General features: G+C 34.8%; 1 protein-coding gene across 3 annotated transcripts in view; it reads right to left on the reverse strand.

Annotated features, from left to right (window-relative positions):
* MAGI2 (membrane associated guanylate kinase, WW and PDZ domain containing 2) overlaps positions 1 to 27,716 on the reverse strand; it is a gene marked incomplete at its 3' end in the record, with an annotated part of 1,335,869 nt that overhangs the window by 455,679 nt on the left and 852,474 nt on the right. For all 3 annotated transcript variants that reach the window (XM_082846749.1, XM_082846748.1, XM_082846750.1), the window contains exon 6: positions 17,584 to 17,663. In XM_082846749.1, the coding sequence (XP_082702875.1) occupies positions 17,584 to 17,663 (80 nt within the window). The remainder of the gene's footprint in view (positions 1 to 17,583; positions 17,664 to 27,716) is intronic.

A 27,716-nucleotide genomic window follows, 5' to 3' on the forward strand; every position in this document is an offset into this window, starting at 1 on the left:
ATATCACATGGTGTGGCCAAAAGAAAAAAAAAAATTAAGAAATTAAAATCTCACTGAGGGGGTTCAGTAGCAGACTGAATTTAATAGAGGACAGAATAGTGAAATTGAAGACAGAGCAACAGAATTTACTCAATATGAACAAAAAAGAAAAAATACTAAAAATGACAAGAACAGTGCCATAGGGACTTGTAGAACAGTAACAAAGACACTACTGACATTTCTATCATCAAAGTTCCAGAAGCAGAGGATAAAAAGAGCAGGGAATTTTAAAAAATATTTAAAAAATTTATGTCAAAGAATTTCCCAAACGTGGCAAAATACATAAACCAATAGATTCACGAATCTGCTTAAACCAATAAGTAACAGAAAGCCACACCAAGACACATGATAACTTCTGAAAATGAAAGACAAAAAAGTCTTAAAAACAGCTAAGAAAAGTGCCATAGTATCTGGAGGGGAACACAAATTCAAATGACAGGAGATTTCTCATCTGCAACTATGCGGGCAATAAGGAAGTGGCACACATTTCATATTCTGTATGAATGAAGGGTAATAAAGATATTTTTCAGATTAAAGAAAAAAGAAACCTAATTTGTCATTAGCAGACATACCCTTAAAGAATGGCTAAGTAAGTGAAATCAGGAGAAAGCTCAGAACTTCAAGAAGAAAAGATCAATGGAATGGATAAACATAAGGAAAAATATAATACATTATCATTCTCTTAAAGAGTTTCTTCAATTGTATTTGATAAACAAAAATAATAGCAACATTTTGTGTAGTATTCAATGTATGTAGACAAAATGCTAATACAAATATACTTAAAAAGTGGAGAGGCTAAAGGGACATAATTAGAAATAAGATTTCTATACTTTACTCAAAGTAGCAACATGTCAATACTATTAGACTGTAATAAGTTACACATTATTGTAACATTCAATCCAACCACTATGAAAGATACACTATAAGTAAATCAATATAGAATCTTGAAGTTCAAGTAACTCATAGGAAGACTAAAAAAGAGAAAAATATTCAGGTATCCCACAGGGAGACTAGGAAAGAGTAAAAGAACAAGAACTACATAAAACAAATAGTAAAATGGCAGATTTAATCCCTACAATATCAGTAATCAGTTTAAATGTAAATGTTCTAAATATACCAATTAAAAGACACAGGATGGATTTAAAAAGATTGACCCAACTATATGCTACCTAAAATCAAACAGAATTTAAAAGCAGCAAGTGAAAAACATCTTTACATACAAGTGAATCTCCATAAGACTGTATGTGTATTTCTCAGTAGAAACTTTGCAAGGAAAAAGAAAATGGGATGATATATTCAAAGTACTGAATGAAAAAAGTGCCAACCAGGAGTACTTTACCCGACAAAGGTGTCCTTCAGAAATGAAGGCAAGATAAAGACTTTCCCAACCAAACAAAAACTGAGGAGTAAATCACTGATACACCTAAAAGAAATGCTGAAAGGAGTTCTTCAAGCTGAAATTTAAGGATGCCAATTCGTAACATGAAAACAAATGAAAATATATTGTACAACACACTGGTAAAGGTAAGTATATAGTTAAGTTCAGAATAGTCTAATACTATAATATGATGCTGAGTTAACCACTTAATTATAATATAAAGTAAAAGGACAAAAGCATTAAAAATAACTCTAACTACAATAATTTGTTAATGGATACACACTATAAAAAAAGATAAGTTGTGAAATCAAAAACATAAAATGTGGGGGAGGAGTAAAAGTATAGTCTTTTTTTGTTTGTTTTGTTTTGTGTTACGCGGGCCTCTCACTGCTGTGGCCTCTCCCAGTGCGGAGCACAGGCTCCGGTCGCGCAGGCTCAGCGGCCATGGCTCACGGGCCCAGCCGCTCCGTGGCAAGTGGGACCTTCCCGGACCAGGGCATGAACCCGCATCCCCTGCATTGGCAGGCAGATGCACAACCAGTGTGCCACCAGGGAAGCCCTAGAGTTTTTGTATTGATTGAAGTTATGCTGTCATCAGATTAAAATAGACTTACATCTATAAAATATTTCATGTACCTAACCCTCATGGTAACCATGAAGCAAAAACCTATAGGAGACACATAAAAGATAAAAAAAAAAGTGAATCAAAGCGTACCTCGACTGAATATCATCAGTTCATAATGGAAGACAGCGAGAGAGGGAGAAAGAAACAATGGAAATACAAAATGGTCAGAAAACAATAAGATGGCATGAGTTAAGTCTTTACCTACCAATAATTACTTTAAATGTAAATAGATTAAATTCTCTAATCAAAAGATATAGGGCTTCCCTGGTGGCACAGTGGTTGAGAGTCTGCCTGCCGATGAAGGGGCTGTGGGTTCGTGTCCCGGTCCGGGAAGATCCCACATGCCGCGGAGCGGCTGGGCCCGTGAGCCATGGCCGCTGAGCCTGCGCGTCCAGAGCCTGTGCTCTGCAACGGGAGAGGCCACAACAGTGAGAGGCCCACGTACCGCAAAAAAAAAAAAAAAAAAGATATAGAGTGCCTGAATGGATGAAAAAACAAGACCCAACTATATGTTGCCTAAAAGACACTCAATTCAGCTTTAAGGACACATGGGCTCAAGGTGAACGGATGGGGAAAGATATTCCATCCAAGGGAAAACCAACAGAGAACAGGGGCAGCTACACTTACACCAGACAAAATAAACTTTAATTTTAAAAGTTTAACAAGAGACAAACAAGGTCATCATGTAATGATAAAGAGGTCAGTTAATCAAGAGGATATAACAACTGCATAAATATAAAGGCATTCAATATTGGAGAACCTAAATATATTACGCAAATGCAGGTCAGAAGGGGGAAATAGACAATAATACAGTAGTGGTAGGGGACTTCAATACCCCACTCTCAAGAAGGGACAGATCATCCAGATAGAATATTAATAACAAAACATTGGACTTCAACTATATCTTAGAATCAATGGACTTAGATATGCAGAACATTTCATCTAACAGCAGCAGAATACACATTTTTCTCAAGTGTACGTGGAACATTCTCTAGAATAGATCATTATGTTAGGTCACAAAATAAGTCTTAGATCGTGTAAGAATACTGAAATAATACAAATTATCTTTTCTGACCACAATGTAATAAAACTAGAAACAGTAAGAGGAGAAAAACTGAAAAATTCACAGATCAGTGAAAATTAAACAACACACTCCTGAAAAACCAATGGGTCAAAGAAGAAATCAAAAGGGAAATCAAAAAGAAATCTTGAGTGAAAATGACTACACTACCCAAAGCAATCTACAGATTCAATGCAATCCCTATCAAACTACCAATGGCATTTTTCACAGAACTGGAACAAAAAATTTCACAATTTGTATGGAAACACAAAAGACCCTGAATAGCCAAAGAAATCTTGAGAAAGAAAACTGGAGCTGGAGGAATCAGGCTCCCTGACTTCAGGCTATATTACAAAGCTACAGTCATCAAGACAGTATGGTACTGGCACAAAAACAGAAATATAGATCAATGGAACAGGATAGAAAGCCCAGAGAAAAATCCATGCACATATGGTCACCTTATATTTGATAAAGGAAGCAAGAATATACAGTGGAGAAAAGACAGCCTCTTCAATAAGTGGTGCTGGGAAAACTGGACAGCTACATGTAAGAGAATGAAATTAGAACACTTCCTAACAACATACATGAAAATAAACTCAAAATGGATTAAAGACCTAAATGTAAGGCCAGACAGTATAAAACTGTCAGAAGAAAACATAGGCAGAACACTCTATGACATAAATCACAGCAAGATCCTTTTTGACCCACCTCCTAGAGAAATGGAAGTAAAACCAAAAATAAACAAATGGAACCTAATGAAACTTAAAAGCTTTTTCACAGCAAAGGAAACCATAAGCAAGACGAAAAGACAACCCTCAGAATGGGAGAAAATATTTGCAAATGAAGCAACTGACAAAGGATTAATCTCCAAAATATACAAGCAGCTCATGCAGCTCAATCTTAAAAAAACAAACAACCCAATCCCTAAATGGGCAGAAGACCTAAACAGACATTTTTCCAAAGAAGATATACAGATTGCCAACAAACACATGAAAGGATGCTCAACATCACTAATCATTAGAGAAATGCAAATCAGACTATATTACAAATATAAAATTCAAAACTACAATGAGGTATCACATCACTCCAGTCAGAATGGCCATCATCAAAAATCTACGAACAATAAATTCTGGAGAGGGTGTGGCGAAAAGGGAACCCTCTTGCACTGTTGGTGGGAATATAAATTGATACAGCCACTATGGAGAACAATATAGAGGTTCCTTAAAAAACTAAAAGTAGAGCTACCCTATGACCCAGCAATCCCACTACTGGGCATATACCCTGAGAAAACCATAATTCAAAAAGAGTCATGTACCACACTGTTCACTGCAGCACTACTTACAATAGCCCGGACACGGAAGCAACCTAAGTGTCCATCGACAGATGAATAGATAAAGAAGATGTGGCACATATATACAAAGGAATATTACTCAACCACAAAAAGACTCGAAATTGACTTATTTGTAGTGAGGTGGATGGACCTAGAGTCTGTCATACAGAGTGAAGTAAGTCAGAAAGAGAAAAACAAATACCGTATGCTAACGCATATAAATGGAATAAAAGAAAAATGGTCCTCATGAACCTAGGGGCAGGACAGGAATAAAGACACAGATGTAGAGAATGGACTTGAGGCCACAAGGAGGGGGAAGGGTAAGCTGCGATGAAGTGAGAGAGTAGCATGGAAATATGTACACTACCAAATGTAAAATATATAGCTAGTGGGAAGCAGCTGCATTGCACGGGGAGATCAGCTTGGTGCTTTGTGACCACCTAGAGGGGTGGGATAGGGAGGGTGGGATAGGGAGACACAAGTGGGAGGGGATATGGGGATATATGTATACATATAGCTGATTCATTTTCTTATATAGGAGGAACTAACACAACATTGTAAAGCAATTATACTCCAATAAAGATGTTAAAAAAACAAATCTTGAAACAATTGAAAATAGAAACACAAAATACCAAAACTTATGGGATGCAGCAAAAGAAATACTAAGAGGGAAATTTATAGTAATCAAAACCTATATTAAGAAGAATGAAATCTCAAGTAAGCAACCTAATTTTACATCTCAAGGAAGTAGAAATGTAAGAACAAACTAAGTCCAAAGTTAACAGAAGTAAAGAAAATACAAAGATCAGATGAGAAATAAATGAAATAAGAGACTAGAAAAATAAGAGAAACATCAAGAAAACTAAGAGTAGGTTTTATGAAATGATACATAAAATTGATAAACCTTTAGCTAGACTACGAAAGAATAGCAAATACTCAAAATCAGAACTGAAAGAGAAGATATTACAACTGATACTACAGAAATAAAAAAAATTACAGGAAAGACTACTTCAATTATATACCATAGATTGGATAACCTAGAAGAAGTGAGTAAGTTCCTAGAAACATACAATTTATCAAGACTTAATTATAAATAAATAGATCTGAACAAATAACAAGTAAGGAGATTGAATCAGTAATCAAAAACCTCCCAACAAAGTAAAGCTCCAAACCAGATAGCTTCATGAGTGAATTCTACTGAACATTTAAAGAGAAATTAATACCAATTCTCCTCAAACTTCTCCAAAATACTGAAGATGAGCAAACACTTCCAAACTCAATTTATGAGACCCGCATTACCCTGATCCCAAAGCCAGTTAAGTACACTGGAAAAAAAATTACAAGACAAAAAAAAAAAAAATTACAGGTCAATATTCCTAATAAAGATAGATGGAAAAATTCTCAACAACATACTAGCAAACTGAATTCAACAGCATATTAAAAGGATCATACACCATGATCAAGTGGGATTTATTACTGGGATGCAAGGATGGTTCAACATACATAAATCAATAAATATGATATAGTACATTAATAGAATAAAAATAAAAACAATATGATTATCTCAATCGATGCACAAAAATAATGTGACAAAATTCAACATCCCTTCATGATAAAAAGCTTCAACAAATTGGGCATAGAAGGAACATACTTCAATACAAAAAAACATTTTTGACAAGCTCACAGCTAACATCATACTCAATGGTGAAGGTTAAAAGTTTTTCCTCTAAGATCAGGAACAATACATAGGCACCCATTCTCACCATTTCATTTAATACAGTACTCTAAGTCCTACACACAGCAGTTAGGCAAGAAAAAGAAATAAATGGCATATAAATCAGAAAGAAAGTAGTAAAATGGTCTGTGTTTGCAAATGATATAATCTTATATATAGAAAATCCTAGACTCCACCAAAAACTTGTTAGAAGCAGTCAAAGAATTCAATAAATTTGTAGGATAGAAAAATAACAAACAAAAATTAGTTTCATTTCTGTGCAACAAAAAACTATCTGAAAAACAAAAAAAAATCCCATTTACAATAGCATCAAAAAAATATTAAGGAATAAATTTAAGGAGGTAAAAGATGTGTACAATTGAAACTATAAGACACTGATGAAAGACATTGAAGAGGCACATATAAATCGAAAAATATCTCATCTTGATGGATTTGATGAATTAGTATTGTTAAAATGTCCAGCTACCTAAAACCATCTACAGATTCAATGCAATCTCTAATAAAGTTCCAATGGAATTTTTCACAGAATAGAAAAAACAACTGTAAAATTTGTATGGAACCACAAAAGATCCCAAATACTCAAAGAAATCCAGAGGAGGGAAAAACAAAGGTGGAGGCATCACACTTCCTCTTGACTTCAAACTATATTGCAAAGCTAAAGTAATCAAAACAGTATGGTACTGGAGTAAAAACAGACACATTGACAAATGGAATAGAATCAACAGCCCAGAAATAGGACGTCCCTGGTGATGCAGTGGTTAAGAATCCACCTGCCAATGCAGGGGACATGGGTTCGAGCTCTGGTCTGGGAAGATCCCACATGCCATGGAGCAACTTAGCCCATGCACCACAACTACTGAGCCTGTGCTCTAGAGCCCACGAGCCACAACTACTGAGCCCGCATGCCAGAACTACTGAAGCTCACAGCCTAGAGCAGGTGCTCCACAAGAAGAGAAGCCACCACAATGAGAAGCCCCCACTCACTGCAACTAGAGAAAGATCATGCATGGCAGTGAAGACCCAATGCTGCCAAAAATTGATTGATTAATTAATTAATTAATTTTAAAAAGGAGTCCAGAAGTAAACCTCTTCATTTACGGTCAAATAGTACTTGATAAAGGAGCTAAGAATACTCAATGGGGAAAGGACAGTCTCTTCAACAATTCATGTTGGGAAAACTGGATATTCACATTCAAAAAATGAAATTGGACCTCTATCTTACACCACTCACAAAAATTAACTTGAAACATCTTAAAGACTCAAATCTAAGACCTGAAGCCATAAAAATCCTAGAAAAAAACACATGGACAAAGCTCTTTGACACTGATCTTGGCAATACTTTTTGGAAATGACAATAAAAGAACAAGCAACAAATGCAAAACTAAACAAGTGGGAAAACATCTGCACTGAAAAAAAATCAGCATAATAAAAATGCAATCTATAAAATGGCAGAAAACATTTGCAGAACGTTTACCTGGAAAGGGATTAATATCTAAAATATATAAGGGACTTGTACGACTAGCAAAAAAAAAAAAAAAAAAAAAATCTAATTTAAAAATGGGCAAAGGACCTGAACAGACATATTTCCAAAGAAGACACATACATGATTAACAGGTACATGAAAAGGTTCTCAACATCATTAATCATCAGGGAAATGCAAATCAGAACCACAAGGAAATATCATCTCACATCTGTCAGAATGGCTACTATCAAAAAGACAAGAGATGTTCAAAAGGAAATCCTTGTGCACTACTGGTAGGGAATGTAAATTGGTGCAGCCACTATGGAAAACAGTATGGAGGTTCCTCAAAAAATTAAAAATAGAACTACTACATGATCCTGAACTCCCACTTCTGCATATATATCTGAAGGAAATTAAATTATAACCTCAAAGAGATATCTGAATTCCCATGTTCACCACAACTTTATTCACAATAGCCAAGATATGGAAACAACCTAAGTATCCATTGATCAATGAATGGATAAAGAAAATAAGATATATATAAATGGTATATTATTAAGACATAGAAAAGAAGAAAATCCTGCCATTTGCGACAACATGCACAGACCTTGAGGGCACTATGCTAAGTGAAATAAGTCATAGAAAGACAATTACTATATGATCTCACTTATATGTGAAATCCTAAAAAGCTGAAGTCATAGAAACAGAGCAGGATGGTGGTTGCCAGAGGCTGGGGAATGGGGGATAATCAGGTGATACTGGTCAAAAGAAAGAAACTTACAGTTATAAGATGAATAAGTTCTGAGGATCTAATGTACAGCATAGTGACTACAGTTAATAGCACTGTATCATATACTTGAAAGTTGCTAAGAGAGTATATCTTCAATGTTCTCACCACACAGACACAAAAAGGTAACCATGTGCGTTGATGGATATATTAACTAAATTGTGTTAATCATTTCACTATATGTGTATCAAATCATCATACCGCATGCCTTAAACTGACACAATTTCATTTGTCAGCTATACCCCAATGAAGGTGGAAACATTTTTTACTGTTTTAAAATTTCCTGTTATGGAGACTATTTTTCTTTTTATTGATATATAATTAAAGTTTTCTGTAATATAGGAATGTCATCTTTAAATTTTGTAAAGACCTACTCTATGGACTATTATGTATTCAATGTTCATAAAGTACTATGTATGCTTGAGAAGTGTATTCTCCATTCGTTAAAACTTTTAGATCAAGAATACCTTTTCTGTTATTCAAATCTTTCTTCTTATTTTTCTGTGTTCAATACATTGAGTAGTAACAGAGATGCACTCAATCATACACTCTAATAGTGAATTCTTTAAATTCTTTTTTTCAGATTTGTCATTTTTTCCCCCTCTCTGTATAACTTGAACCTATACATACAAGCATGCATGAAAGTTCAGAATTGTTATCTCTTCCTGATTAACTAAAACTCCTTTCTCTTTCTCTCCTTCTCTCTTCCTAGAAAAGAATAAACTAGGGAGCATCATTCTCCCTAATATTAAGGCTTACCACAGACCTACAGGAATCAAGAGAGTGTGTTACTGGCACAGAGATAGACCCACAGACCAGTGGAACCCACTGATTTATGACAAAGTTGCATTCACAATCCAATGGAGAGAGGATAGCCTGTTGTACAAATGGTGCTAGAGTAACTGGATATCCACAGGGAAAAAACTGAACCTTAACCTAAACCTTACACCTTATAAAAAATTAAGTAAACATAGACCACAGGCTTAAATGTAAAACTATACAACTTAGGAAAAAAACATGAGAAACTCTTTGGCATCTAGGGCTAGGTGAAGAGTCCTTACACTTGTTATCAGAAACATGGTTCATAAAAGGAAAATTTGATAAATTAAACTTTATTGAAATTAAAAACATTTTCTCTGCAAAAAAAACCCTGTGAAGAGGATGGAAAGGCCAATTACAGACTGGGAGATAATGTTTGTAAAGAACATATCTGATAGAGGGACTTCTATCTAGAATACATAAAGAACTCTCAAAACTGAATAAAAAAAAGAGTCTAATTAAAAATTGGTCAGAAGACATGACCAGACTTACTCTGAGAAGGATATATAAATGACAAATAATCACATGAAAATATGTTCAATATCATTAGCCATTAGGGAAATACAAATTAAAACCACAATACAATATCATTACACACCTATCAAAATGGCTAAAATAAAAAATAGTTGTAACACCAAATGCTAACAAGTATGCAGAAAAACTGGATCACTCCTTCACTGCTGGTGGGGATGTACAATAAAAGAGTACAGGCACTCTGGAAAATAGTTTGGTAGTTTATTCTAAAACTAAAGATGCACTTTCTATAATAATCTAGCAATTGCACTCTTGGTCACTTATCCCAGGGAAATTAAACCTATGTTCATGCAAAACCCTGTATACAAGTGTCTGTTGTAGTTTTATTTGTATTAGCTAAAAACTGGAAACAATCCAGGTGTCCTTCAGTGGGTAAATGCTTAAACAAACATTGGTACATAAAAAGTAGCAAACCATTGAGACACACACCTGAATGGATTTCAACGTAATTAAATTGAGTGGAAAAAGCAATCTCAAAAGTTTACACACTGTATGATTCTATTGTATAACACATTTGAAATAACAAAGTAATTGAAATGAAGAATAGATTAGTGGCTAAGGTTTGTGCAGTGGGAGGACACGTATATGGCTACAAACTGGTAGATAAGGGAGCCTCGTGGTAATGTATCTTTATTGTGGTTATAGTTATGTGGAGCTACACATGTGATATAATTGTATAGAACTACACACACACACACAAACACAAAGGACCACTTGTATAACTGGTGAAGTCTGAATAAGTTCTGTTCATTGTACCAATGTCAATTTCCTGATTTTGATATTGTATTTTATATATATATATATATATAAGATGTTAACGTGGGAGAGGCTTCATGAAGGGTGTTTGGGACCTCCCTGTAATCCTTTTGTTATTTCCTGTGGATTTATAATGCTTTAAAAAAAGTCATCTTTGAAAAAATTTAAAATCATTTTGCTACTGTGTAGAACAGATTCAATGATGTCAATATTATTTTTAAACTTGTATGCATTAAAGAGTAAGGATAAGACATAACTTATTCCTAAGCATAAATGTAAGTTGAGACATCAAGAACTAAAGGACGACAAAATTTCATAATCCTTCTGCAGGTACTACTTTATAGCTAAAGTAAACATTAATAGGTAGAAGGGAAACAGATAAACAATTAGTGAAGGAAAGATATTCCAAATATTTAACAGCTTTAATTGTTTGGACACCAACCCATCAGAATAGAATGGGACCAATTAGAACAAATGACAGCCAGTAACAACCCAGAATCTGGTACCTGTGCACAACAGTGCAATATCCATCCTATATGATTTATTTTGGATTAACATTATTTCCTCCCCAAAAGATTTATATTCCTAAAATATTGTTTTTTTCTTAGTACTCTTGAGCTGAAATTATGGAAAGGGTGCTGTATTATTGGATAAAGCATATCTCAAAGTGCTGCTATAGAAAATCATGACTACAGTAAGTCCCCTACATACGAACCTTCAAGTTGCGAACTTTCAAAGATGCGAACTTGCATTTGCATGTCCAATCACATAAGTTAGTTCACATGTCTGGCGCACATTGTCATGTGTTTGCATCTACTACAAGTGGTTGTGCTTTTGTGTACTGTACTGTATAGTACTATATAGAGTACAGTAGTACAGTATCTTTATTTCAAGCCCAGGATGTCTGGAAGCAAGCATAAAAGCAGTGGTGATGTAGCTGGTACTGCTAAGAAGTGCCAAGCGATGACGATGGAAACAAAACTGAAAATAATTGAGAGAGTGGAGCGAGGTGAAAAGATGGTAGATGTCGCTCATTCTTATAACATTAAACTCCTTGCTATGCAACATGAGGAGCTTACTAATGAAGACCTGATGGAACTGGAGGCCCAAGGAAAGGACAAAGAAAGACAACAGGAAGCAGAAGTAACTGAAGAACCAAAGAGATTCATGACACAGGAAATGGCAAGGGGTTTTTCTTTATTTGAGGAGGCACTGTTAGTGTTTGAGGCACAGGACCTGAACGTAGAACAGTACATGAAGGTTGTAGCAGCCATTCAGAATGCAGTCTAGTGCTACTGTGTCATCTATGATGAGAAAAAAAGAACTACTATCCAGACATCACTGGATCGTTTTTTCAAGAGGGTAGATAGAATTGAATCCAGCAAGGAACCAGAACCTGTGCCATCAACATAAGGCATGAGTGAAATGGCAGCTTGCCCTCTGTCTCCTATAGCTGACGATCCTTCAGCTCTACCATCTCCCACCTCCTCTCCCTCCTCCAGTCAGTAACTCTTCTTGCCTGTTCACTCGATGCCAGCCCCTGTATGCCAGCTGTTGTACTTTACTACTGTACTTTTCAAGGTACTGTACTATAAGATTAAAAATGTTTTCTTTATGTTTGTTTTTTAATGTATTAGTTGTGTGAAAAGTATTATAAACCTATCACAGTATAGTACTATATAGCCGATTGTGTTAGCTGGGTACCTAGGTTAACTTTGTTGGACTTACAAACAAACTGGTCTTACGAACGCACTCTCAGAACAGAACTCGTTCATATGTAGAGGACTTACTGTAACACAAATAATTACCAGTTAGTGAAATAAGAACTAACTGCTTCTGTTAAGATATTTTAAATTTCCTCATTTTTTTTACAAAAACACTCAAAATATCAGTATAGAAACAAAATACACAAATTAGTTTGTTCATAATACTTAAACATTAGGATTTCAATATTTACATATAAATGAATCTTTTCAACTTTAAAGTTTTAGTACTTGAATAGTTAATATTTTTAGAGTCTGTTTTTTTATTAATTCTTCCTAATGAAAAAATTTCAAGATACTTTACAAATATAATCTTAGCAGTTTTATCAGATTAGAAAAAACAAATATTCAAGGGATATATTAATTTGATCATATTTAATCTTGAGAAATTAGGAGCTCTAATTATCAATACAAATTTAATGAGAAAGTAGGCCAAAGTCCCTATTGAAGGGAAATAAATTATGTAGTCTAGAAAAAGAATTTGAACTATGAAAATAAAAGTATGCATGTCCAAATCTTTCTGTCATGTCTATAAAACTCACTTAAGAAATGACCTGAAAAAAAAAAAAAAAAAAAAAGAAATGACCTGAAATTAATTAGCATTTTCTATTATTTTAGAAAGGTAACCTCCTTATCTTGGAAAAAATCCATTTAATAAATATTATGAAACAAAGTTTTTGCTATCTTTGTTCATGAGCATTTCGGACATAGCTTTTCTTTTTTTAAGATAGATTAAGTAATAGTTCAAAGCTTCAGTTAATGTAAGTTGAAATGCAGTTTTCATGTAGGTAAAAAGGTTAAGATTATGTGATTTTTCTTTCCTATGGTAACATGAAACAACTCATTTACAATTCATAGATACTGAATACAGAAATGACCCAATTCATACAGCTCTAATTATAACTTGGTGGAATTTAGAGCTAGTTTAACAGAATGGAGGGGGGGAACCTCCAATCTATTAATATTAGGCTGGAATTAGCTAGCTGGATAAGTTTTGCCTGCATGGGTTTGTTCTTTTCTACCTCTTCAGGACACCCTAGAGTAATTAAAGGCTCTTAAGGTAGGCCAACTATTCTGAATTTCTTCCCCGTTGTCTTCTATGAGACTAATTTGTTGGCTCAGAGCATACTCGAATGAAAATAAAGAAGCAGTTATTTAGAGTCTATGGTGCAACAAACTCTGTCCTTGTTTGTGAAACTAAATGTGCATGAAATAGATATCATTTCCATTTACAGGTAAGAAAACCTAGGCTCCCAGAGATTAAGTACCTGCCTAAAAGCCCACAGATTTGGATTTGGAATACAGTTTTCCCTGACTACAAATCCTACATAATTTCCTCTCCTGAATACAATACTGTAGTCCTACTGATTTTAGTCACTTTTCAACTTTATACAGAGTCCTACAGGGATTGAATCACTTTTGATATTGACCCTAATTCAGTGATTCATGTGGAGTGTGTCACCACTGGGATGTTTATCATTGGAAATATCTCAGACAAACATCACAGTGCTGATTCTCAGGACTGGGGACAATATGATGGTGCTTTATATACAGTTCAACCAATCTTGCATCCACATCATTTAATAGTTAACTGTTGTTTCTGTTGCATTTTGTAAAAGACTATATTGGCTTGCTGAACAGCACTCCCCCAAATCCTAATATTAGAGTCTTGTAGTAGGTGGAGACTTTTTTCTGCCATGTAGACTGGTGCTTAAATTCCAAAAATGCACAGAGCTGTGACAAATGCACAGAGCACAATGACTTTACTATTTTCAACCATATTCTGAGAGAAGGAAGTATGTTTTTATGTTTAGTAGCTGTGTTATCCTTCAAACAAAAAAGCAAAATGATTGCTTTAGTGTCAACAGAATAAGTAGTTGTTTAATAAGTATTTGTACTGAGCCATCCATGGTGGCTTTTCCCTCCTTGATGCCAATGAGAAAACATTTGCTAGTTTTTTCTCTCACCCAAGAATAATTTAAATCAGTTGATACCTCCTTCCATCTCTCTTTTACTTGACTTCATCTTATTATAGGTGACTAAGTAATCACCTTCAAGCATCTATGTAAACAGAACTGAAGAAGCATACATTTACAGATCCATATCTACATACACACACATACATATGTACATTCATAATAGTATGCACACATATATAACATGGAATTCAATCTTGAGGGATTAAGTATGATTATAATGATAATAAAGAATTTATAGCATGAAATCCAGTAAAGTCTTAAATGTACAATTTAAAAATTACTGCACTAAAATTTCTGCTTCCAGGTAGGATGAAGTGAGCAGGTTAAGAGAACACATAGAAAATCTAGATCAAATAAACAATACAAAGGAATCAGAGAACTGCTGAAACAACAGATCTAAAATGGTCTAAGAATCTGAAGAGGAAAGAATCCTGGAGAGGTAAGGGAGGAATGTTGCAGATGATTTTTGTTGATTCTGGGCTGTGGAAAGAATCCAGACTTGGCCTGGGAAGAAGGCCATCACTGGGGTTGAGAGAAACCAGCAGACTGTTGCAGAGTCTTGAGGGACTGACAAAGCTCTAACACATGCCAATCATTCCATGATGACATCTGTCAAATTCAGAAGATGCAAGGTCTGGAGGCAAAAAACTAAGCTAAAACCCCTGAAAAGCACCACAGATTTTTGGTAGTCTTCCATTACTGAGAAAAATATTTTTAAAATATTGGTGTTCAAGACCTGCCCAGGGGCAGGCTCCACATGGATACACCAGGCCAGGGTTCATCCTCGGACCGAGTCCAGCCTGCCCCTATGTTTTGTATGGTCCAAGAGCTAAGAACGGTTTATATAATTTTAAATGTTTGAGAAAAAAATCAAAAGGATAATATTTTAATTCATGAAACTCAAATTTCTGTGTCTATGAGCAATGTTTTATTGAAATATATCTATACCCTTTATTTATATATTGACTTTGGTCACTTTTGTACAACAATGAGTAGTTGCGAAGAAACTGGGTGACCAAAGCCTAAAGTATTTACTACCTGACCCTTTATGGAAAATATTTGCTGACCTACAACAGGCTATTAGTTGAAACTCTGGGCGGGCAAACACCCTAAGAACAAAAGCAAACCAGAGGTAGACTGGGTCTCACCAAAGCTCAACCCAACCTCATGTTGGCTCAGCTCTGATTGGATTAAGGTAATTAGCCTCCACTCTATCTCCATGGTGGAAGAAGGATAAATCTTTGCTAGTGAAAGATATTATCATCTTAAGCCTCTACAATTTTTACACACATTTTATACATATTTCAGCATTCAGAAAACTACAAACTTTTTTGATCTGCGCTGACCTGTGATAGATATAAAGAAGCCTGTCTTAACTAGTAGGCTCAACAGCAATCCATTAACATCCAACATTTTAAACAAGCAGTTTTAATCTATGCTATTTAAAGAAAAATAAAACAGAAGTAACAGTATGACCAAAAAGCACTTTTCTTGGTAAGAAAACTTAAAATATGTGCCTGGAACAATAGCATTCTAACTAGATGTTAGTTTACATTGTAAACTACTCCAGTAACATATGAAATAAAATCTGTGAATTACTTATTTTGTAGAAAAAGAAAAATAGTAATTAACCAGTTATAAATCACTCTGAGCTATTGGACTGTATTCTAGGACTCATTTTTTAATATCACATGAATTCACAGGTACTGGTATCATATTTTAGGCATCTACCATGCTGAGAAGACAGATGAGTACAGATATGGGAAAAACTGATAATATTGAAATGTTACAGTTATGCAAAATGTTAAACCTACATCTCTCCCAGGATTTTAAAATTTGACTTTAATAGCCTTTTATAATGAAAAGAACAACTCAAATGTACAAGACAGTTGAGAAGTTCAACAGGTACAGAACTGCAAAATCATTGAATTCATTTTAATTAGTATATATATATATATATATATATATATATATATATAGTTTTATATCTGTGGCATCAGTAAATCATAACTCCCAGATATAGCAGATCAGGTCATTTTAATTTATAACCTATCATAATTTGCAACATATGTCTTATTAGTGCCAATGAAATGTAACCTAATGGTGCTCAAAAGTCTCAGGTCACAGGATAATCGTAAAGGATTCACACACATATAGCTACACTTTTATACAGAAGGCATACAGACATAGCTATGAATATAAAATTATATGTAGTGATAAAAATTAGACATTTATGCATTCAAATATGTACATATAGCCGGTAAACTGATTTTTTATTTAGCTCAGTTGTATAACCAGCTTGTGAACAGTTACCTTATAACATAGGAATGAACAATATTATCTTGATATTGTCTGAGAAAGACAGAATTACCATTAAAATAAAAGGACTTTTACAGTTATAGACTTTTTAAAAAGTTGACTTTCTAAAAACTTTTTTAAAAGTTTAAACACTCCTCATCACCTTCCTCACTTTTAAAGCTCTTCAGTGATAGATGCCTCTGAACAAGGCTCTAATAATTTGATCAGATAAAGGCTGTGAATGTGGTCAAATAGTGAATCATCAGGAGTATATGCTATTTATCATTTTAGACAAATTATAAGTACTCTTTTAACATTAAACTCAATGTTAAAAAAACTTGTAAGTATCATCAGTAACACTTCATTTATGTAATTTACTAATTTAAAAACAAGGTTTACTTTCATCTAATCCTCAAAATTATTTTTAAAAACTCTTCACATAGATGAAAACAGTCAATTTTTAAGCAAATTAACGTCATTACATTGGGAACTGGAAAATACTAAAGATAACCCAGCACATTCATGCAATTAATTGTTGTATTTAAATGTCTGATTAAAGGAAAAGAGCCATACGTATAAATCTTTATACCACCGATTCCTTAATAACTAGAAGAATGCTATACCTCAAAACACAAAAATAAAATATTACTTATAGTGCCACAATACTTTTCTCTATACACCACATTTAATTCCAATGAAAAGATCAGAGTCCTCAGAGAGACATATTGCAAACAAAAACTCCCTAGTAGGTGGTGGGAAGTCAGGCCAGGAGTCAAAGAGAACCCATAGAGATGACAGAGCTGTGATGTCCATCACAGTCCCCTCAGAGAGAAAAAGGAAAACCACATGGCACTGCTGAAATGCCGAGTTAATTCTTTCTCCTATCTGGGCATTAAATATTACAGCTTTAAAATTGTCTCAATCAGATTATGGCTTCTTTAGACAAGACCCTCTCTTAAGAAACACAGATACTCTCAAAGTGCAACGCCGAAACACCATAAAAACTTAAATAACCTACCATTTTCTTTGCATTCTTCTGGAGGTTTAGCCTTTTTCGCAAGTCGTGGATCCAGCCATGATGTTGTCTTTGTGTTATGGCTGAAAAGAAAAGAGATCACTCTGAACAGACACATACTGAAAGGAATCAAGTTTATTCCTTAAGGAAAAAAAAAAAAAAAAAAAAGAGGGGGTTAGACCAACAAAATTGCAATCGATACACTTAATTTGCTTACTGGTTCTAAGTAGCCCTGAAGGAGGTGTAAGAGTAATCGTGCAAAGGCAGCTGTAAAATTGGCAACCTCAGCTCCCTGTCCTCAAAGCAGCTATTTTTATTAAAATCAACTAGAATGTTGCCAAGTTAACCTCATTGAAAATGCAGAACTCATCCAGAGCAAAAGGAATTTATTACAAATACAGGATTCTCCAGTTGGAAGCGCACAGTTCGCAGGCTCTGATACTGTTTCCTGAGTTTTGCAAAAGAATTATTTTCATCTTAAACCTGCCCTTTCATAAATGGTTGTTTTGTTACTCTTTAACTACAGAGCTGGTAGAGGCAGTACAAAAGTGATGAAAATTATAGCATGTTCTTGGGATTCCTACATTTTCTCAAAAAGTAATTAACAGCAATTTCATTAACCCACATTTAGCTATCTTCCATCTAAATACTTTCAATCCAGCTAGGAAGATAGATAAAAATGTCTGTACTCTAGCATTTTTGGAATGGAATTCTGGGAATTAATAATTTTTAATGACAATTTCATTTTAAAAAATGTTTTCTGGGAAGTCTTTTGCCAGAAATTTAAAAAGCAAAGGAGAAAGGTTATTAGAGCACTGTCTTGAAAAGAGGTCCTGGAATTACCTGCATTGGAATCATCTGGTGGACTTATTAACAATGCATATTCTGGGAGTCTGGTAGTTCTCATAGAACTACCAAATCAGAATCTTTGAGGTGGAGCCGCAAAATCTCCATCTTTGGCTAGCACTCCAGGTGATTCTTATGCACACTGTAATTTGTTACTTGAGAACTACTCGAAACCATACATTGGAGCTAAAATCTTTACTGTGAATAGCTGTCTCAAGTTATCTCATCTATCAATGGACAAATTATCAAGGATGTGACATCTGTGAGGGCTTCAGAAATGAGCAGTCACAGGTGTAGAAAAGTGACATTTATATAGGGAAGAGTCAGAATGCAATGTGAAAGGAAAAAGTGGGAAAAAAGGTTAGAAATATAAACTAAAGCCAGATAATAGAGATCTTTGAACACAGTTGTAAGGAAGTCAAAATTATAATATCAATTCACATGTATTTTCTCTTTCTTCAGTGAAATTTAACTATATTTTATCGTATCAGAGCTACAAGTGTTAGCTAAATAATCTGATGAACCAATCTGCACTTAAAGCAAAGTTCAGAAAATTCTCCCAGGAAGCATATTTCATAGCAAGCTTCCAGAGTTTAAGTGCCTACTTAATGAAGGGAATTTCAAGGCGGAAAGGAGGAAGGATGGAGTTAAGGTGGGCAGTGGGCAAATGATTCCAGAGTGTTAAAGCTCTCTTTAAATAGTGTTTTCTGGATGATAGTACATCTGCCTAAGTGTAGAGCCATCTCTGATCTGAGAACTGAAACATTAATATCCTTGGGTCATGAAGTTTCTGCTCTTAAAGAAGATTCCCTTTTATTTCTTACTTTCATGTGGGGTAAACAGAAAATACTTTCCAATCATTTTCTTCACACTTAGGAACTCCTCAATGATTGATCCCTCTGAGCAGGGCTCTAATATTCTGATGAGATGAAGTCTATGAAGTTGGTGAAATTATAAATTGTCAGGAGAGCATGCTAGCTTTTATTTTCCTCCAATGTGACTTTTGTATAGCGTGATAGCACTGCATTATCGACTATCAGAAGGATGTAAAGTACTGCAGTATCTCATTCTGGTCCTCATTTACAGTCATGCCAATATCATCTAGTCTTTTCCCCTCAAATAAAGACTTGAGGCCCATGGACAGAAAGGGGGTTATGACTATCCTGTTGTGAGGATAGTTGCACTGGGTTCAGTGCTTGCTGCTCCCATTTGAAAAATAAAGTCACTGTAAAGATGCTCTTTATAGACATGCCTCAGTTCAAAGTGTGTGTGTGTGCGTGTGTATGAGAGTGTGTTGATGTCTACGTTTTTATATACTAGCAACAAATTTGGGAGGTGACTAAGGAAAATAAACTTCCCTTCTTTTTACCCACATCTGCTTCTTCCAAATTCTTCCCCCCTTTTTGGAGGAAAGTCATTTCTAGGTCTCTAAGACATATTCACAAAAGCACACACACCTATGGATAAGTATGAAGGGGCCATTACTAAGCCACCGCAGGGAGTCAAATTACCATTTCTATACCACACCACCATGGGTCTCAAATACCGGCTAATTTAGTAGAGAAGCATGAATTTCCTAGCTTTCCTGAGTTTCTATAAAGCATTTCATTACAGGATGATTATTTTTTAGGTTGAGCTAGCATTAACGGTATGTCACTTTAATAGATTTTGACATCTTGAGTCTCTCAGAGTTAACAGCATTTTTTGCTGATCTTCTGAAATGATGCTGAAGGAAAGTGGGTAGTAGTTACCTCCAGCAATTGTCGCAAACATCACATGAAGATACCGCACAGTATTTTTCAACAGTGGTTCTCACAAGCCTTGTAATTTGCATGCTTCTTCAAGATGCCTTAGAAAGGGAATATTTTTAATGCATTTAGGAGACAATGGACCAAGTGGCTTTTCCACTTCCCTTAAACTATATATTTTTAAACCTCAACAACTCCATTTGAAAATAGGATTCAACACTGGGCAGGAGACTGTGTAAAATGGGACAGTTGAAGGATTTTTCACAATCTGCATACTATCCTTCCTCAAGTTTGAGGATGTGACTTCCTTTCACTTTCATTGCTAGAGTAGATTCAGACGCAGAATACCAGTTTTCTGCTTTTCTCCAAATCGTGGGGAGCACAAATGACAGGAAGGTAAGATGCTAATATTGTATAATCTTGTATTTCAATACTAGTTTCTTTAACAGGGACACATACACATATAGAGGCTACGTTTGCAAAGAAACTTCTAGCTGAGGAATGGAACACACATTTTCGAGGAACTTTGAATCATAATAATATACTACTCTATGTATTTCTATGGATAACGTTAATGTGAGGATTATGAAAAGTGAGAGATTAAGTGGAGTCAGTGGCTATTCAAGTTGTATAACTGTCCTATTTAAAAATCCAGATGAAAACCTTAAAACATGGTCTATCCAAAAGTCTTCTCTGATTTTAAACTAAGTCTATCTGGAGGACTGGAGCAAACCAGAAGTGAAATTTCATTCAACTTGGCAATTCTAGTTTAAATTCATATCAGAATGGCCTTGATGACGTGATAGGCTAACTTGCAATGATTAGAAATTTCTGGATATTTTGTAAGTTTAACCTTTGCCAAATTGACAAAAGCAGCACATTAAATAATATCTTATTTTTTGAGGAAACGTTCTTCTCATACAGAAAATGCTTCCCTTCAACAGGAAAAGCTGCTGACATTATGCCACACCATTGAAAAGTTATTCTTACTATCTTGTAACATTCCTGATGGTCTACTTTGTCAGGGACTGTTCTAGAACTTTCACAGCTCACTTCATTTGATGCTAATGAGTTTCTGTGGCTCGTATTTTTAACTCCATTTTACAGATAGAGAAAGGAAGGTTGAGAGAAGATAGGTAATTTGTCCAAGGTTACACACCTAGTGCATGAAAGTGAAAGAGCTAGCATTAAACAGACATATCTGATTCCCAAGGCCAAAGTTTTTTTTATGGTCCAAAACCAGAGGCATACTAAACTTAAAACTTCGCTTTTGATACGGAGGTGCTTTATTTGACTCCCTTGGGGGGTAATCAGACATCTTTTTCCCACCTCCATAGTCAGTGGTTTACAAACTGAGGCCTTTATCTCCTATGTGAGAATAGTAATCACTGATTAAATGACTGTGTTGAATGCCTGGTACTTAGTAGGTATTATATTAAATCGCACATGCATAGAGATGATATAATCACTGGAAACATTTTCTCCTTACAAACCTGAATATCCAAATCACTTTAAAATCAAATTTGAGTATTTTTCCAGAATAAATTCTTAAAATGGTGATTTATATAATCTACATATGAATATTAGGTCTTAGAGGTTATAAAGAATTAGGTTAATAAAAATGCTATCAAATGAGTAGAGTGTTTATTAGGAGCAAAACAAAACTGTCATATAGATCGTGCCACAGTCTATCCTCCATTCTACTTTTCCATCTACTCTATGTTTGTCCAGTTGGGGCTCAAACTCCATAATGGTTTCCTAGGTATATATACGGCTCGATTCAAACCCAATTTTAAGACAAATCCTCTTTTCCTTTCTCTCTCTCTCTTTTTTTTCTTTTTTTGTGGTATGCGGGCCTCTCACTGTTGTGGCCTTTCCCGTTGCAGAGCACAGGCTCCGGACGCGCAGGCTCAGTGGCCATGGCTCACGGGCCCAGCCGCTCCGCGGCACGTGGGATCTTCCCCGACCGGGGCACAAACCCCGTGTCCCCTGCATCGGCAGGCAGACTCTCAACCACTGCGCCACCAGGGAAGCCTCTCCTTTCTCTTTTCATTGTTTCCTTTTCCTCTCTCCTTCCTACCTTTGTCTTGACACCAAGATCAAAATAATGTTTTCACTACTGCACAAATACTGATGACATTTCATCACCTGAAATCTGATTAGTAGAATGAGAAACTTTTATTATCAAATACACTCCTTTCCTTAGCTCCATTTTCTCTAAAAAACAGTAACAGACTTAAAACAATGACAAACACATTGAATTTAAAAAGTTCTCCGAAAAAGCCAATTCTGAATCTCAGTCTTTATCTGGTACACTATATTTTCATCCTGGGAAATACTAACTCAGAAGAATAATAAGAGATTGAACTCAATAATATCTGATGGCATGAAACATAATAACCTTTTGAACAAGGTAAACAAGGCCCAGGTAAATATTTTAGAGTCCTCTGAGCAATTCAAGATGTATGTGGATGTTAAAGTTCCAACAGTGGTCACGTAGGTTCAGGATCAATAATATCATAGAGATTATTGAGTGTATTTTATGTATTTTTAAAAATTAACATTAGTTTTTAGAGGAATATAGACTGATTCCATTTTATATTATAGTCAATAAAATCCTCAGAATGATTACATTGTTTTCTGGAAGCTTTTGTCTTCCCTCTAGATCATCATTTCAAAAGGAAGAACTATTAAATGCAATGATTGGATACATTTAATGAGCAGCAGAAGCTTTTTTGTTCAAGACTTGCATTGTGCTACTATCTTTTCTATTTATACATTGGTAATCCACAGAAAAAATAACTGTCAGCCTCTACAGTGGGTTATCTGTTTCCTAAATAATATTCCTAAAATTTCATTAAGTAGATGAATATATGAATTTGCCATCATATTGTCTTTCATATGTTTAGAAAACATTTTTAAAAGCAGTTTTATCATAAATATTGTTTTGGATATTATGGTTATTTGTTGCATACTAATGTTTGGTCTAAAACACTTATTTTCTGTTTAGAGATTGCACTAGAATCCTGTGCAGAAAAAAACATATAAAAATATTCAATATATCTACTGTTATTGTAATACAAATTACAGAGAGTAAGTCAAGACAAGATTTCACGACTCATCGGTATGTGCGGAGCCTAGAATGAGAAAGCATTAGGCTTTACCCAAAAAATGCCTTTTCTTTTCAATAAATTTCTCAAATATTTTGTCTTCTTTTAATAAATGAAAGTTCTAAATTTGTTGAAAATGGTAATTGGCGATTTACATAAAACTTAAGGAAATACAGCAACACAAGAAGCAACAGATTGTGTGTCTTATTTAGAATTTAAAAGCAAATTCAGCCTTTACAAAGATTGGGGAAACCATGTATAGCCATGACACTTTTCACAGATGTGATTTTCAGTTTCAAAAGCTTGCTTTTAAAAAATCTATTATTTAAGATGACATAGCATTCACTGCCATTCAGGAAGCTGGTAGTAAACAAATAGGTTCTTGTTGCCGTTTTGTTTTTTGCCAAAGTAATAGCAGTCTCTTGTATGTCACTAACTAAACTGACTCCCAAACAAAGAACTAATTTAATGGGATTCCCAAAGCATGTCAACCCAGATTAATCCTGTGGCAGCTATTCTTTACGGAACATTCAGCCTCTGCAAAATGAATTTCTGGCTGAGAAACTTATAAAACAAATACTATTTGTACTATAAAAGTTTTTTTTCCAGCCAATGCCTGTTTATATATTGTGGAGGTAGTATGGGATAATGGCAATGGCTTTGCAGGGTCACAAAGCTATAAGACCTTGGGAATGTTAATTTGTCCAAGGGTGCCTCAGAATCTCACCTATAAAATGGGGGTACCTCAAATGCTTTACAGGGTGGTTATGATATAATACATGTAAAGTACACACCATGGCAAATTAGTTAAGAGCAAGGACCCTGGAGCCAGTGTATGTCCCATGAAAACATGAATCTTGTCAGTTTTGTTGACCCCTATATTCCTAGGGTTCAATAAAATAGTTCCTAGCACACAGTATGTGCCCAATAAATATGTGCTGAAAAAATGAAATCAAACATCCTGGCTTTGTCAATTCCTGGTTGTATGACCAAGGGCAAGTTACTTACCTCTATAAGCCTCAGCAGCTTCCTAAAGTGAGAATTAAATGAGCAAAGTGTAAATGCTTAACATACTAGCTATTACTGTTAAACAAGCTGAACACAGCATGAAAACAGTAGGCACTCAATATGTGGCAACTATTATTACTAATTTGAATTTAAAATTAATATACTATTTTAAAAGATAATATTAATGAAAAGATAGTATGAGTTAAGGAGTAGTTAAAAACTAGTGGTTTTAAATAATGTTATGTATTTGAAAGTCTTTTTAAAATTGCTAAACATGTGACATTATAAATGCTTTAAAGCAGGTTTGGAAGAGTACATTCACCTGCATTTAAAATTCTGTTGTTTAAAAATACTTTCTCAGATATTCACCTTTTCCCATTAAATATCACTGTAAGTGATAAAAGGAATCCGCTTTTATTATTCAGCAAAGGAAGTAGTTTTGAAGAGTGTGGAAAATACAGCTGGCCCACGTGTTCAGTATTGAGAACAATGACAAAAATTCCTCTCATATTCTAAATGCAGCACTTGTAAAGTACTGAGATATAAACTACTTTGCAATACTGAGTAAATCAGTAATTATTTTAAAACATTATTGCATGGAAGACAAAAAAATGAAATTACTTATTACCTTAACTCAAAACCCACCATATATATATATATACACACACACACACACACACACACACACACATACATACATGTATGTATACATATGTGCGTGTATTTCAAAAATATATACGTAAATGAACACTTCAGCATAGGTAGAGTTCCCCTCTTCTACTCAGAAATGAGTGTATATATATATATATATATATATAATTTTTATACAGAACTGCAGGGTCCTTCTCCTTTATTTCACTTATTTTATATTTTATCATGATATTTGTTCCACTGGAAACAAGATTCAGTAAAGTGTAGTAAGGACGTGTTACCTACCAGGGGAGACTTCCATTACTCTAAGCAACTCTCGCAATATTCGTACCAGAGTAGTTTTCACTGGTATCATCAGCTCTCCTTACCTCACAAATCTCTAATTTTCTGTCTCTTCTACCTTTTCTTCTGTTTTACCTTCCTCTTAACTTACTCTACCTTCCCTTTTTATTTTCTTTTTTCACTATGATTTTGCTTCAGGACTGCAAACTTTTATGTTACAAATAATACTTGTTTTTTAAGTTTCTTGGCCAGAAATTCTGGGACATATCATGACTTAGTCCCTAAGAAACTCCTAATGCCCCATCATGGTCCCTCTACTGTCCCTGCATCCTTCTCTACCAGATTGTTTCCAAGGGACTTTTATAGTATAGAGTTAATTTACATAATAATTCATTATGAATTCCACAGATTAATGACAGTGGGTTGAAATGTTGATTGTGTCAAATGTAGTTAGGAAGGAAAGATGTACTCCCGAGCAAAGAGTGCAAGCAGTCAGGAGAAAATTAACTGAGAGAAAAGTACAGCAGAGTGAAATGCAGGTCAGTGAGAAAGGAAGAGGCAGCGCAGGTTGTGATGGTGTGAAAATGAGGGACCAGATGAAAAAGACACTGATTCCTCCTTGCTCTGTGACACCTGAGCTTATCACACTGAGTCATGAGAGTCAAAGTAAACTGTTTGAAGGAAGAAAAGACAGATCTCAGATCTCAAGCTGGTCCTGGTGAAGGGTGGGCCAGGGGATGCCTCCGTTCTGTGAATGACTTCTTTAAGCAGGCATTTGCCACTGCCTCTTACATTGATCGCCTTTCCATCACACGCTCACTTCAGCCCTTACTCCAGGCTTCTTCTCTCTCCCTGACCTCTGCATGAGTCTCCCTCAGCATTAGCATTCTCACTGCGAATCAAACTGTCTCTTTTTTTTTTTTGTCTTAATTTTTCAGCTCAACATCTCTGCTAATACTACCAGTCTTCTCACTGGTCTTTGCAATGACAGTTCCTATACCTGGAGTGCTCTATCTACCTGTTACCTACTTTTCAAGCCTATGTTATTTTACCTTCCCTAGGATGCTTCCTTTTATTAAGTCTACGCTAAGCGTATCCTTCTCTGAATAGTATCACAAAACTCAAAAATCAATTGTTTACTAATTAACTATTCCTCTTATTCTCTCTTCCCCAACTTGACAATAAATTTAAGTGCAGGGACAAAATCTAATGAATCTTTGGATTCTGACACTGGATGACTGACTAGAATATTAATAGAGTCATTTTGGTCGATTCTCCCAAGTCCTGACAGAGCCTCATCATTTACTATAAACCATGAACACAACTTCTGTCTTACGAGAAGTCCTTTTTCTCCACAATCCCAAAATCTGACACAGTTAAAAGGGGAAAGTTTATTTTATAATCATAAAAAAGGAGGTTTTTATAATCGCAATTGGAAACACTGTAAGGACACAGTTTTTTCATCAACTTGCCATGCTGGTTTTCTTTTATTACTTCCATATGTCTTACTCCGCCTGTATTATATAATAAAAATGTGTATGTCATCAGTCTCCCTGTTCTGAACATCAGTTCTGAACACCAATGCATGACCTCACATCTAGGGTTTATATTTTGACTTCTGGTCTGCAGTGGCACTATGCTATGCTTATCAATAACAAAATTATGTTTTTGATATAAACACTTTCGAACATTTTAAAAATTCTATAAGACTTTCTCTTTTCCGATTAATTGATAAAAGATGTTTCTGGGTCATTATAGCAATTATTATAGCAATAAGATTATAAGATTATAGCAATAAGAAATATGCAAGAGATTCTTATTCTTTTTTTCTTTTTTAAACTTATAAGATTTGTCAAAAGGTGAATGGTGGCAATATATTTTCTGCATTTCTCATCCATGTTGGAGTCAAGCAGAGCACCAAGTAATTACCTGGTTATGTATTTCCTTGGCCACATGTTACAAAGTTTTCATGTGAGAATTAAATATTGGCATGTGGTAACATCCCAATTTCACAATTGAGTTCTGCCTATGGAGATCTAAGTCACAAATCACTCCAGGTTGGGAAAGGGAATCTAGTTTTAATATTTTTCTCAAATAATCAGAGTTTACATATTTTTATCTACTATCGGCACTGAAAACTTCAGATTCTATTAATTTTTCTCTTTGAGTCTTCTACAACTTTGAGGGAATAAGGGTTGTTGTTCATTTACAATATTTTTAGTTTTTATTCTTTCTAATGAACGTTTTGATTGTCTCATGCACATCAACAATTTAATTTTGAGCTAAGATAAACTTAGGAGTTTTAAAAAGTTGTTCTACTCCTAGAAGGTAAAGAAAAGGAAAGCTAGACAATGTTGTTAATAAAATATATAAAAATTCAGTTTGGGAAAAAGAGTCCCTAAAGAAAGAAAAGATTAGATTGAGTATGTATCACTAGTGAGTTCAGAATTAGCATTTCATTTTCCTTGCCAAGTCATAAAAATGGTAAGCA

Source organism: Leucopleurus acutus (genome assembly GCF_964270905.1).
Source record: "Leucopleurus acutus genome assembly, chromosome: 9".
Taxonomy (NCBI): domain Eukaryota; kingdom Metazoa; phylum Chordata; class Mammalia; order Artiodactyla; family Delphinidae; genus Leucopleurus; species Leucopleurus acutus.